General features: G+C 43.9%; 1 protein-coding gene across 1 annotated transcript; it reads right to left on the bottom strand.

Annotated features, from left to right (window-relative positions):
- Nucleotides 1–3649: 3649 nt before the first annotated feature.
- On the bottom strand, nucleotides 3650–11091 carry TIMM21 (translocase of inner mitochondrial membrane 21). Its single transcript, XM_083518836.1, has 6 exons — nucleotides 10497–11091; nucleotides 6532–6594; nucleotides 6328–6425; nucleotides 5783–5856; nucleotides 4225–4330; nucleotides 3650–4132 (listed from the first exon to the last, which is right to left on the bottom strand). The coding sequence occupies exons 1-6, from the start codon at nucleotides 10795–10797 to the stop codon at nucleotides 4040–4042; spliced, it is 735 nt and encodes a 244-aa protein (XP_083374962.1). The 5' UTR covers nucleotides 10798–11091; the 3' UTR covers nucleotides 3650–4039.
- Between the last annotated feature and the right edge of the window lie 982 nt (nucleotides 11092–12073).

Raw genomic sequence — 12073 nt, 5'->3', positions numbered from 1 at the left:
CCAAGGCTGTGGCTATGAGAGAAACAAGACCCTCTTGGGGGTCTTAATGCTGTGACCCCCCCCATTGTAGACTCAGGTTGTATATATGTGTAAATAATCTGTATATCATAAGGACACCACAGTCTCTGCTGTGCTTCGTTCTGAAGGAAACACAAACCCTGGGTAAATGCCTGGAACCCCTGGAATCTTGAATCGCTCAGAAATTGGGTTGGCGTTCAACAATATCTTTAACTTTTCTAGGTGGTGCCTTAAATTCATCTTGCAGGTATATAAATTATACTTACTTTAAACCAGGCTCCCAGCAAGTTTTAGCAGCTAATTGATGTCAGCTGCAGAACTGGCCATTTATCACTATAATGAAAGTAGATCAGCATCTCAGCACTGGGCTGGTCCCTATGGAATGGAAGCTACAGAGCAAGGAAAGCCTGGGTCATGTCTTCTATTGGACTAACTAGTCTTTAAAATACTGGAAGTTAACTTCTGGAAAGGCACTGCCCCGCCCCGATGTATTTCTTCAGTGCAAGTATTTAATTTTTTAAAAACTGTGACATGTGACAACATAAAATATCCAATTTATCCATGCTTTTGGAGAACACATAGAGACTGTTGGTCTTAATAACAAAGAGACAGGAAGAAGAATTGGATTCATATTTGCTCTTCTGTTCAAGGAAGGCACTCAGATCCAGTGGATGTTCCTGCTAGAGGAAGAAAGGGGGAGAGATAGAATCATAGAATCATAGAGTTGGAAGAGACCACAAGGGCCATCGAGTCCAACCCCCTGCCAAGCAGGAAACACCATCAGAGATGATGTTCACTGCTTCCCCCTTCGGCTTCTAATTCCACCTCCCATCTTGTTCCAGAGGATCCGCTGACTTGCTACAGGTGGTTTTTGGGGACACAGACGGAATTGGCAAAAAACAAAACAAAAACCCACCTCCCCTTTCCCCCTGAACAGCACCCCATGAGCAGAGTTCTACCTGCTGGTTATCTGGATCTAACCCAGTGGCTGGCTCTGTACTCGACATTGCAACCCTATGCATGTTTACAATAAGTATAGAATCATAGAACTGTAGAATTAAGGGGCCACTAGAGTCATCTAGCCCAACCCCCTACAATGCAGGGATCTTTTGCCCAATGTGGGGCTCAAACCCATGTGACCCTGGAATTAAGAGGCTCATGTTCTACCAGCTGAGTTATTTTCCCAGACTTGTGTTCATTGCAGTTTCCTTCCAACCCTAGAAGCTATATTTTGGTTCTTATTTCTATGTGCCATGCTTGCAAGTAAGTGCTCTGTGAGCCTGGCATCTTGAATGATGTCTTATAGTGCAAGCCCATTGTTTTTTTTTCTGGGTGGGTGAAGATGCCCTATTTTATTAAGGATTTTCTTGTTTTACAGAAGTGTAATGCCTCGTATTTTCCCCCCCATGTACCATTTTTACAAATCCATTTCATTTGTTGAGGCATTAGGGGGAGAAGGGAAAAAAAGAAAGGAAAAAGAAAGGGGGAGTGGGGGGAGGGAAGATGGGTGGGGGTGGGGTCGGGTGGCGATGTTTCTATTATGCTTAATGTATGTAGAGTTTGGTGTCAGCGTTACTTGTGTTCCTTTGGTGGTGAGAGAGGTTGGGGTTGGCCTAGGGTGTGATTGGCTGTGGTGATCTTTGTTTCCGTGTATGAGTGAGGTGGGTGGGTGCTCTGGATCAGGTTAGCCATATTGATTTGTATGCTGTTGGTGGATTATTGTCATTGTCATGCCTATCGGCTTGGTTGCTCGAGGGCGAACAGGCAAGATCCCCACTGGTCTTTTCAAAGGCTTTATTATTGGTGCAAAAACATTTACAGTGCAGAACGCCTCAATTCCATGTCTTGCTCAGTCACTAGCAGAATCTGAGTGGGCGGTCCTTGAACTTTCCCCAGCAGAGTAGTCTCTTGACCCCCATCCGATGCCTCCCCTCTCTGCGCGTAAACCTACTGCACAGACAGGGCATGGGTAAGGGGGGACCTGCCTCCCCCCCACTTTGCTCATGCACGGTGTTTTGGCTCTCTCTTGCATCCTCCGAGCCCTGCATCTCTTCCTCACTAGAGGCGGGGCTTCCCTCCTCTGCGGAGGAAGTGTTGCTTCTCACGATCTTTGGAGGCTCCCTGTAATCCAGCTGCCTTTCCACCTCTCGCCTCTGAGCTGATGGCAGTTCCCTGACACCCATTTTATTTCCCATAGGAACTGGGCTGATCTACGTGTTCACTGAGTACAGTTGGTAGAAATAGTGTCATCTTGGTAAAGCTAGGTGTGTCCAAGAGCGGCCAGTGTCCAAACAGAAGACTGCTCTGCAAGCTCATTTCAACATAGCAGAAAAAGGAAGAACAGTTTACATGAGAGTCCTGGGCAATCTTCCACCACCAACATCAATATCCATTTCTAGCATCCACAGGGTCTCACCGCCTTTGTAAATGAGACATCAGGCAAGGTAGAACAAACAGCAATTATATTAGTTAATGTGGAGCTTAAATTTGGAAAACACAACAAGAAGGGGATATGTGCAGGCAAAATTCAATGGCGTTTGTAGTATTATAAAGATGATCTAGTATTCTAAATTGTTGACATTTTATTGTATGCATCTGAGTCTTCTCAGCATGGTCAATAAGTATTAAGTCATGCCTACTGACTTCATTCAATTAACAAAATGGGGAATTTAATCCATAGAACCTTATGGTATTATATAGCATTACATATTCCAAAGCATAAACCTGAATGGCATGTGATTTGAATGCTATTATAAAAATCAAAGGGTGATACCTAATGACTGAGACGGATATCACCCTAGTTGGTCAGTAACTCAACTCATTCACTATCAAGATTTGATGAATACTTGTAATACAGTGCATTTTATGTTAAATGAACGATGAGCTAGAAAAGGCTTATGTGATGCAATCTGTCAAAAAGCCCACTAGATGGCAATATTATTTACCTTTAGCCAAACAGAGAAACATACCAAGTTTGTTGGATACTGCAAAGTGTTCCCCAGCTTTCAAAGGAAAGGAGAACAGAACAGACCCTGCTAGGGCTGAGCTGAAGTTTGGAATGGTTTTTGCCAACATTTTCAGCCATATCAAAACATGTGGGGTTTATTTGGTGGCTGCATTAAGAATAGGTGAACGTGTTTTGGCTCTTCTTCTCAGTGACATCAGCATATAAGCCAAGTCCAATGGACTGCATCGAGCTGTGATGTCATCCTGTGCACTATGTGTTCCCTGACTGACTGTGATCACAACCAATCCAAGAGCCAATGAAATCTAGTCGGCTACGGATAGTTCTGATGTCAGCCTGACTATTAAATGATACCTGACCTAATGGTATTGCTGATGTGATTGAGGAAGATGATGCAGCAATAAAAAAGGGGGGTGGGAGTGGCAGCAATGTGACAGCAAAGAAACCAAACTACAGCAGCGTCCATGCCTGAAAAAAGGCAACATTTTTCACAACAGAGGGGTATTCCTTTCAACCCCATGATTCAAAGTAGAACATTCAGAGGAGCCCTACTAGGAAATAATTTATAATCTGTGACATTCTGCCTTACAGTCTGTAAACAATACAGAAACAGAAGCCACACACCTTTTTATGTCCGTGAACTCTGTGCACGAAAGGACAAAGATATTCTGTATGTTTTGTATGTCTTCTTTATTGTAGCACTTGCATGAAATCCAAATCCAAAGGAAATTCATCCTGAGAAGACTGCATGTATAAAACTGTGATTCACCACGAACAATCTTTGCTAAATCATATTTGCCGCTGCCACAGCTGGCTGCCAGTTTATATTAACTGCGTCAACCCAGTTTGCATTTTCTATTAACAACAATGATTACCTACTTCCAGTATTTACCCAGCAGAATTACATATAACCTCAGTGCCTCCACTCCCAGTGCCTTCACACGGGTATGTTGTGAGGATGCAAAATGACCTTTCAGCCAACTTTTACTTCATTACTCCCATTTTTGTAAACTACAGCATCACAAACTGCAATGAAAGGTCACTTCAGTTGTTTCTCTATCTGTTGTCTTCAACTATTATGGTTCTTCTAGGGTAGACCTCAATATCCACAAATATATAACGATACTCGTATTTTCCACTTTCTGGATTCTGCAAAGAGAGGGGGTGGGAATTAATTTCCTTGCGCACACTAACCTAAGCATTAAGATTATGGTTGATGTAGGTCACAGAGGCTGTCATACCTCTTTCACTTCCAGATGAACTGTTCCCTGCTTTCCTTTTTCTGAGCCCTCAATGTAAAACTTTAGGCGCATGTATTTCAGTCCATCTTTTACATACTCAATGTGGCTAAGAAAAAAAAGAGAGGAAAGGTTTCGCAAGCCCTGAATGTTAATGCCAGAAAAATTAATAGTTATACACTATAATTCTAAGAAACAAAAACTTTACATGGACAATCTTGTCTTAGTTCCAGAATTCAATTAAACTTGTCTGGTTACGGTTACACTTGGACCACCCTGTCTGAAAGCTTCCTAACCCACAAACAAGTGAATTGGGTCTAAAACTCAATTTACATCTGATCCTGAGCGTGTTTGCTCAGAAGGAAGTTCAAGGATGCACACACAGGATAGTGGCCATAAATACGGAACCAAACAACATCATGAGTCATTTCCATTAATTTCAATGGGTCTACTCTGAGTATGTCTAATGCTAGACACAACCCAATGAGATTAATCCTAGGCGTGAAGCAACTTTGAGAACATACTAACAAGGGGCAGCCAACATGATACACTCCAGATGCCACTGGACTACAACTCCCATCATCCCTGACCAATGGCCATTCTAGCTAGGGCTAGTAGTAGTTGGGAGTCCAGCAACATCTGGAGGGCACCATGTCAGCTATTCCTATGTTAAACCATGGTTTAGCATAATGTACATGGATAATAATGAGCTGTAGTGACCTTAGTCTTGCATGCTACCCCCTATCCTCCCACAGAGCCAAGAGGAGTAATTAGGAAGCACTTGATTTTGCTTTTGGTTAATCCTGGTTTGTTATGTTACCTGAAGGGGCAAATCCTGGCTAACACCGACTATGGTTAATTTTAAACAAGCTAACTTCAAACCATGTGTTGTGAAGCTGGGTAGTTGAAGCTAGCCATCATTTCATAACTAACCATTACCTCCAATTCCAGATCCAGACATTGCAAGCAACTGTGGTTAACTGAAAAAAGGAGCTAAAGTCCTTCTTTTCAGCCAGGCAAGAGGAGGAAAAGGAGAAGCATGAGCCTGAGGTTCATGCGGATCATGCGAAACCATGTGAATGAAGCCACTGTGTTGGATGAGCATAGTCTGCTCCCATGACCAGCTGGTACCTGAATGAAGTTCTTCTGCCTGGTGGAGGAATCATGTCCCCCCTCAAAAGTAACAATCGTGGATATAGTATTCTGAGTGTTGCTGTGGCACATCTGTGTCAAATTCATGTACAATAGGTACACAAAGCTCCACGCGGGAGTAAGATGGACCAGTGTCCCTTCAGCATCCTTGTTATTCAGCATAAATGTATGCTGGCAATCGATGTGACTAAGAAGGTTTCTTGGCTATCAGGTGCATTTGCAAGGGTTATTGTAGGCCTCAAATTCAAGCTGCTAGCCTAGGCCCCAAGGTAGTTTCCCTTTTACCTTCTTGGCAAGACAAGTGAATATGACATGTGTCAAGTGAGATGAGCAGAGTAAGTAACAAATCCACAGAGAATGTTAGCAGAAAGAGAGCCAGTGCTTCTGTAAGTGATGCGTTCACAGGTACCTGACCAGTTGTCTTCTCCCGCGGCGCGTTGCTTCACCATAACCTTTTATGGGTTCACCAAAAACACCTATTACCTAATCAGTAAGGACAGGATAGGGTGCTTAGTAGTTCAAACACTAGGTGCACAGTTCCCTCAGTTTAATCAGCAATACTATACGACCTTCTTCAACACATTACCTAGAGAGTTGGTGATCTCTCTCTCTCTCCCTCTCTCTGGAAATCTTCAAGCAGAAGCTGCACAGCTGTCTGCTGGGAATGGTCTAGTGCCAGATTTCCTGGGCTCAGCTAGGAGTGGATGGCCTACAAGACCCCACCCAACTCTTATGATACACTGAAAGCTCACCCACTATCACTGATCTTTCCCTGAAGCATGCAGCAGCAGGAAATGTTAGAAATGTTCTAGGATGCATTTCCAGGGCAGCGGTGTATGGGCTAGTCAGTACCCAATGCAAAGTGAGTGACCGTCCCTCAAAAGATGCCTCAGAATTCTCTGTAATGTGCTAGGGCTCTGTGGTAAGGAGAACATTCAAGACTTGAAAACAAACCTCAGGGTGAGCTCTGCATTTCTCCAGGGCATCTCCATAGATTTTACTGGGGCTGGAGGAAGAGAACAGCTCCTTAAAAATCACATAGAATAAACCACCTGAAATGGAAGAGGAAAAATAAAATGCAGGTGAACTAAGAACCTTTCTGCTGAAGTGGTCAACAATTAAAACAGTGAGGAATATGTTTTCTCCTGTCTCAACAACCTGTGACACCGATGCCGATCACCACCACTATTAAGTAGGTAAAATCTCGCCCAGCTTCTTTCACTGAAAGAGAAAACAAGACCAAAAAAATAAAAATTACGAAACGGTAGTTATACATTATTAGTCTCCTATAGTTCTGTTGGTTAGAGCAAGGTTTCTCAACCTTTTTCCGACCGTGCCCCCCTTCCAACCTTGTTTCCTTCCTGTGCCCCCCTCATGGTTGTAGCAAAGTGGGGGGCAGCTGCCCCCAGTAAGTAAAAACCAGTACAAATCAATACAAATCTGAGGTTCTGCCCCCTAACAAAAATCTTGGCTACGCCCATGTCCCCCCCCCCCAATGGTAGAAAGATAGCTATTTAATTTTTTTTTGTAAATAGAAAATGTTTTATTTAATTTTTAAAATAATTTACACAAAATACAATGACATAAAATGACAGGAACATAATGAAATATTGTTGAAGCAGAAAAACATAGAATCATAGAGCTGGAAGGAACCCCGGGGGACTAGATGACCCTCAGGGTCCCTTCCAACTCTACAATTCTATGACCTCAATCTATATTGTTGTCTTATGCACATATATCCAATAGCTCCTAAATGCTTCCTCTAAAATTGAGAAAGATAAAAGACTGAGTCAAAACAGCTTTTGCTTTCAGAATAATGGAACATTAAAAGGATTTTACATCTCTTCTAACCCCTAAAGTCCTCATTCCCGCTCTTTCCATTGGAAATTTAGTGATGGTTTGCTGTCAAGGAACAGCCAGGGTGTTTAACCTGTGCCCCCCCCAATATGTTGTTCGACTCCAGCTTCCCTCAGCATCAGCCTGCATAGCCAATGGTAAGAGATGATGGAAATTGTAGCCCCACAACATCTTGGAGGGCCACAGGTTAGCTGAACAGGTTTTGCTTTCACAAGGTCTATTTAGGCTAGATTTTACAAGCCTTTCAGTGGCTTTTTGGTATTGATTGAGAGTTATTATTTATGCCACACGTATTTAATTTATTATAATTATTATTTAAACAGCTTTTAACAATGGACAAGTGATGTATACATATTTTAATAAAATAAGCAACAAATTATTTCATTTCTCATTCTCAAGAAGTACTCTCACAGCTCAGCAGAGAGCCCCAGTGCACAACTTGAGAATTACTAGAGTGGATACAGTGATTACGGCATTTGTTTTTGATCCAATTTGCGTTGCCTTCATGCTCAGGGGCATTGGGGCAACTTGTTCTCTCACCACCGATTCTCTGCTGGTTTCAAACACCAATGATCTATTTTTTTTTTGTTATTAGTAACAAACATGTTAATGACTGTTGTACTCATGCTGTAAAGTCATTAAAAATTCTTCAGCCATACTTTAATCAATATTGGACCAAATCCTTTTGGACTAGTCAAGGGCCCAATTCTAGCCTGTCTCCAGCTTCAATTGTCTCCCACCACTCAACCTTTCACATGCTAAGCTAAAGTTGAATAAAGATTGTGGAGAAATCTTCCAAAACAGTTTTTTTTAAAAAAATATATATGCTATAGCCAATTGCATATATAGCAGCCAATTTTATGCCTGCGTTCATTAAATCCAGCCAGGCTTTTAATTTTTATGAAATGCCTTACAAAATAGATTATTGTTCTTACGGTTGAATGGGAAACCCATAAAAATGTAAAAATGATCAATGAAGTGCTTTATGCATAACATTAAAAACTCCAAACATATAAATAATGCAGTGAGCACAATGTATTTAAATGGTAGAACAAATACACTGATATTTACAGGAAGGTTCTGTGAAGAGTTAGGCATGGAGTCCTTTGAAATCAAGGGCTTTGCAAAGGAAACTCTGCATAAGATTGCTGCCTGAGGAACTCATGAGGCCCAAGCCATAGTCCTGTCACACATTCTAGGTAAAAGGTAAAGAGACCCCTGACCATTAGGTCTAGTCGTGACTGACTCTGGGGTTGCGGCGCTCATCTCGCTTTATTGGCTGAGGGAGCCGGCGTACAGCGTACAGGTCATGTGGCCACCATGACTAAGCTGCTTCTGGTGAACCAGAGCAGCGCACAGAAACGCTGTTTACCTTCCCGCCGGAGCGGTACCTATTTATCTACTTGCACTTTGACGTGCTTTTTAACTGCTAGGTTGGCAGGAGCAGGGACCGAGCAATGGGAGCTCACCCCGTCGCGGGGATTCGAACCGCCAACCTTCTGATCGGCAAGTCCTAGGCTCTGTGGTTTAACCCACAGCGCCACCTGCATCCCTGGGTCACACATTCTAATTAGGTGCTAATTGAACATCCAGCATACAAGAGTCTATTTGTAGGGATGAGTGTGCTAGCACTGCTGCCCCTATTGCCATTCCATTTGCTCACCAGGAATGACACTATGAACTGGGGAACCTGCTGCAGTCATGGAGGCTCCCAGTGGCGGACCCTGGGGTCTCAAATTTCAGCAGTTCCCTGTGCGATGCCAAAAGTTGGCACCCCCTGCCTCTTGTGCTCTATTCTAAATCACAGTTGCGGCACCCCCGAGTCTCTGCGCCCACTGCAACCGAACCAGTTGTGCGTCCCTGAGGTTCGCCACTCATTTTAGAACCCCCTTCCCATATTAACAAATAATCAGAATGCCTGAAGAGCATTATCTGTGCACTAGTTGTGAACGCTGTTGGTGGCATTCAAACCACAATGACTTGCAACTCCTTGAATGTCTAGGTGTTTTGACAGAATAACTTAATTTTTGAAAAGAGAAATAGCTGCAAGGACACTAAACCCAGCATGTAAATAAATAATCACTCCCTGGCTTGCCAGTGGCAAAAAATTATCGGCTATGGTTAGGAAGCTTTGTATGCCCGAGAAGGACTGTTCATCCATATGGCACGAATAACTGACACAGGATCTTGTACATTAATGAGTTATAAGTTCTGATGAAGATTCCATAATTCTGGGGTTCTTGAAAAGAGTTCTGGGCTAGGTGGGCCTTGCTATGATCCACCAAAGCACTTATGTTAAAAAGCACAAGCACATATTCAAGATCACTTGATTTGTTGTGTGCTAATTGTCAAGAGATCTTGGGAACATACTCTAGCTTTGTAAATGTAAAAAAACCTTGTGGATCACAGGGATTCCAGAAAAAAAAAACATGTGTAGACCACATAATATTGCAATCAGCCCACCATGGTCTTAGAGCAGGCACAGACACCCTCTCACTAGGAAGCAATCCCAGCCAGCTTGGTGAAAGGACTCCTGAAGCAGAAAATCCCACTTCCACACAAATCTGAGTGCTGGGCAACCTCTATTATAAATCAAACACAGCTAATGATATTGTACCACACTCAGGGTTGGCCCAAGATACTTTGCTCCCTGAGGCAGAACAGCAAATGGTGCCCCCTGTCCCAAACCAAGGTGCATGGTATCTAAGGCTAATCAAGTTATTGGGTCATATGAGACAAAATGCTTACAAGCATCTCTCCCTTAAATGTAAAAATACAATAATAATAAAACAACACTTTGCTGCCCTTCCATGATAGCAAAAATCAGTTGCCCAAGGCAGTCTCACTCTGCCTGTCCCATTCATCAACGGGCCTCCAGTCAAACAACTGTCAAACATTGTCTCAGAAACAAATCCCCAAATAATCTGAGCAAAATATTCCTGCTTTGCAGGGAGTTGTCTAGATGACCCTTGTGGTCTCTTCCAACTCTACAATTCTATGAACAGTACAATCCTAGCTAAGTCTACTCAGATGTAAGTCCTGCTGAATTCAATGGGGGCTGATTCCCAGGTAAGTAGGGTTAGGACAGCAGTGCAAGCTTTGCAGAATATTTCAGATTATGGACTGAAAAAACACCACTAGGCTCAACAGAAGCACGTCTATATATATGCAGATATGCCTAAAAAGTTGGAGAACTTTAGTAGTTTGGGAAACGAATTTTACTTGCCAAGAAATCTTGGCAGTTGCTGGAGCCTCCCGTTCCTTACCTTTCTGAGCAGCTGACAGCGATGCTTCTTCTTTCTGGCCTCTTTGCACAGACACTTGCCTGCCGCTGTTTTCAGTTCTCCCAGCTCTCCGGGCCCCTTCGGGAGTCCAGATGTGTCGCTTTGGGCTCGCAAATGCTGAATCAGGGCGCGGGTCGGGTCTCTCGGCTCTCGACCCTTGCCCGAGCCTGATGCACACGCAAGTCCTTAGAAGCGCCTTCCTATGCTGTGCAAGGAGCCCCCACTTCGCGCAGGACCCCAGGAGCTTGCCACTGCAGGGGATTCCTCGCATGAAAGAAAGCATAGCGAGGCGAAGCAGGGCTTCACTCTATAACCCCAAATACAAGGTCTATCATACACTAAATATGCTCCCGTCCTGTGCAAAGGATCGGATTCAACATCCCGCAGTTTCCTCTCGATGCAAAATAGCCATACCGTTAGAAAGATACATCTTACTCAAATCTTTCCGCCGGGCTTTTACCTGTTGATGCACTTTTAACAAGCCCAAGGGGGACACGACCCCTTTCACCCGCTGATGGCAGCTATTTGCCCCGCCATTACGTTTGCAAAGCCCTCTGGGAACTGTAGTTTGCAAGGTAGCAGAGCTGCCCGACTACTCCGGTAAAGTACTACAACTACCACAATGCAAAGCGCCTCGCGCCTAGCCTCGCTGCTCAAAACTGCATTGCCAGATGCCGCCTCCTTCCCGAAAGTGTCTGTCTGTATATTGAGCGTACGTGCTCTGGGACAAGTCCACCCTTTATCGTTTGCATAATAAATAAAAGGTTAGGTTCGTGCTGTATGCATTGCTCAGAAATAATTATTTGCCCTTTAAGCAGGGTCTGTAAAACTTAAAGAGGGCTATCTTCAAATAGGCACTAGCCCGCCATCTGGGAAGGTCAGACTCGTGGCGTGCAAGCATTATGTGTGCAGACGTCTGCAAGAAAGACGCGTGCACTACCGTCAACTCAGAATGGCGCAGCTTTCGGGTGCAAGAAGCAAACCTGTATTTGGGCTGCGGATGCTCACTCACGTGGTAGAATGCCCCCCCCCAAAAAAAACTGTGCCCGGCATAAGGAAAGCTAGCAATCCTATACATTTATCTAATAAATCAGTTCTACTGAATTCAACGGGGTTTAACTCCGAGGCAACAGGAAATAATCTAGCTGGGTCTTACGGGATTGCGCTGTAAGGATGCCATCCTTTGCACGTTTTGACAACACGCAAGCAAAGCCCCATGAGGGCACAGTGTGGGGCTTGCTTCCGAGAAAACATGCATGGGATTTCCTCAAGATTGAGGTTACCAGTACATTTGGTTGTCTGTGCACGTTTACTTGGGAGTGGGGCTATTAAACTTCTGAGGAAACGTGCATTGGGAATTGGGATAGATCAGGATCAGTCCTATCGGCCAACTCTCCCCGCCCCCAAGACAAAAGCAGCAAAGAACGCGTCTCCGGCCTTCTCCTTTATTTTGGCAACAGGCGACCCCGCCCTACGCGCGTCCGTCTCGCCACGACCCGCCCCTTAGATACTCTACATTGACCCAAGTGCGGGAAGGAAGCTGCTTGTGGGGAATAAAT

Source organism: Podarcis liolepis (genome assembly GCF_965112155.1).
Source record: "Podarcis liolepis genome assembly, chromosome: 8".
Taxonomy (NCBI): Eukaryota; Metazoa; Chordata; class Lepidosauria; order Squamata; family Lacertidae; genus Podarcis; species Podarcis liolepis.
Note: the sequence above shows the minus strand (reverse complement) of the source record. Positions and strands in the feature narration are given on the sequence as shown.

Bases quoted from the DNA above. Each gene is read 5' to 3' on its own strand.
- TIMM21 (XM_083518836.1), bottom strand. From the start codon at position 10,797: ATGCTTTCTTTCATGCGAGGAATCCCCTGCAGTGGCAAGCTCCTGGGG. The intron at 6,426-6,531 runs GTTGTTGAGACA...CTTCCATTTCAG, and splicing joins GATCGGCATCGGTGTCACAG to GTGGTTTATTCTATGTGATT. The intron at 4,331-5,782 runs GTACCTGTGAAC...TTTTTTTCTTAG, and splicing joins GGGAGAAGACAACTGGTCAG to CCACATTGAGTATGTAAAAG.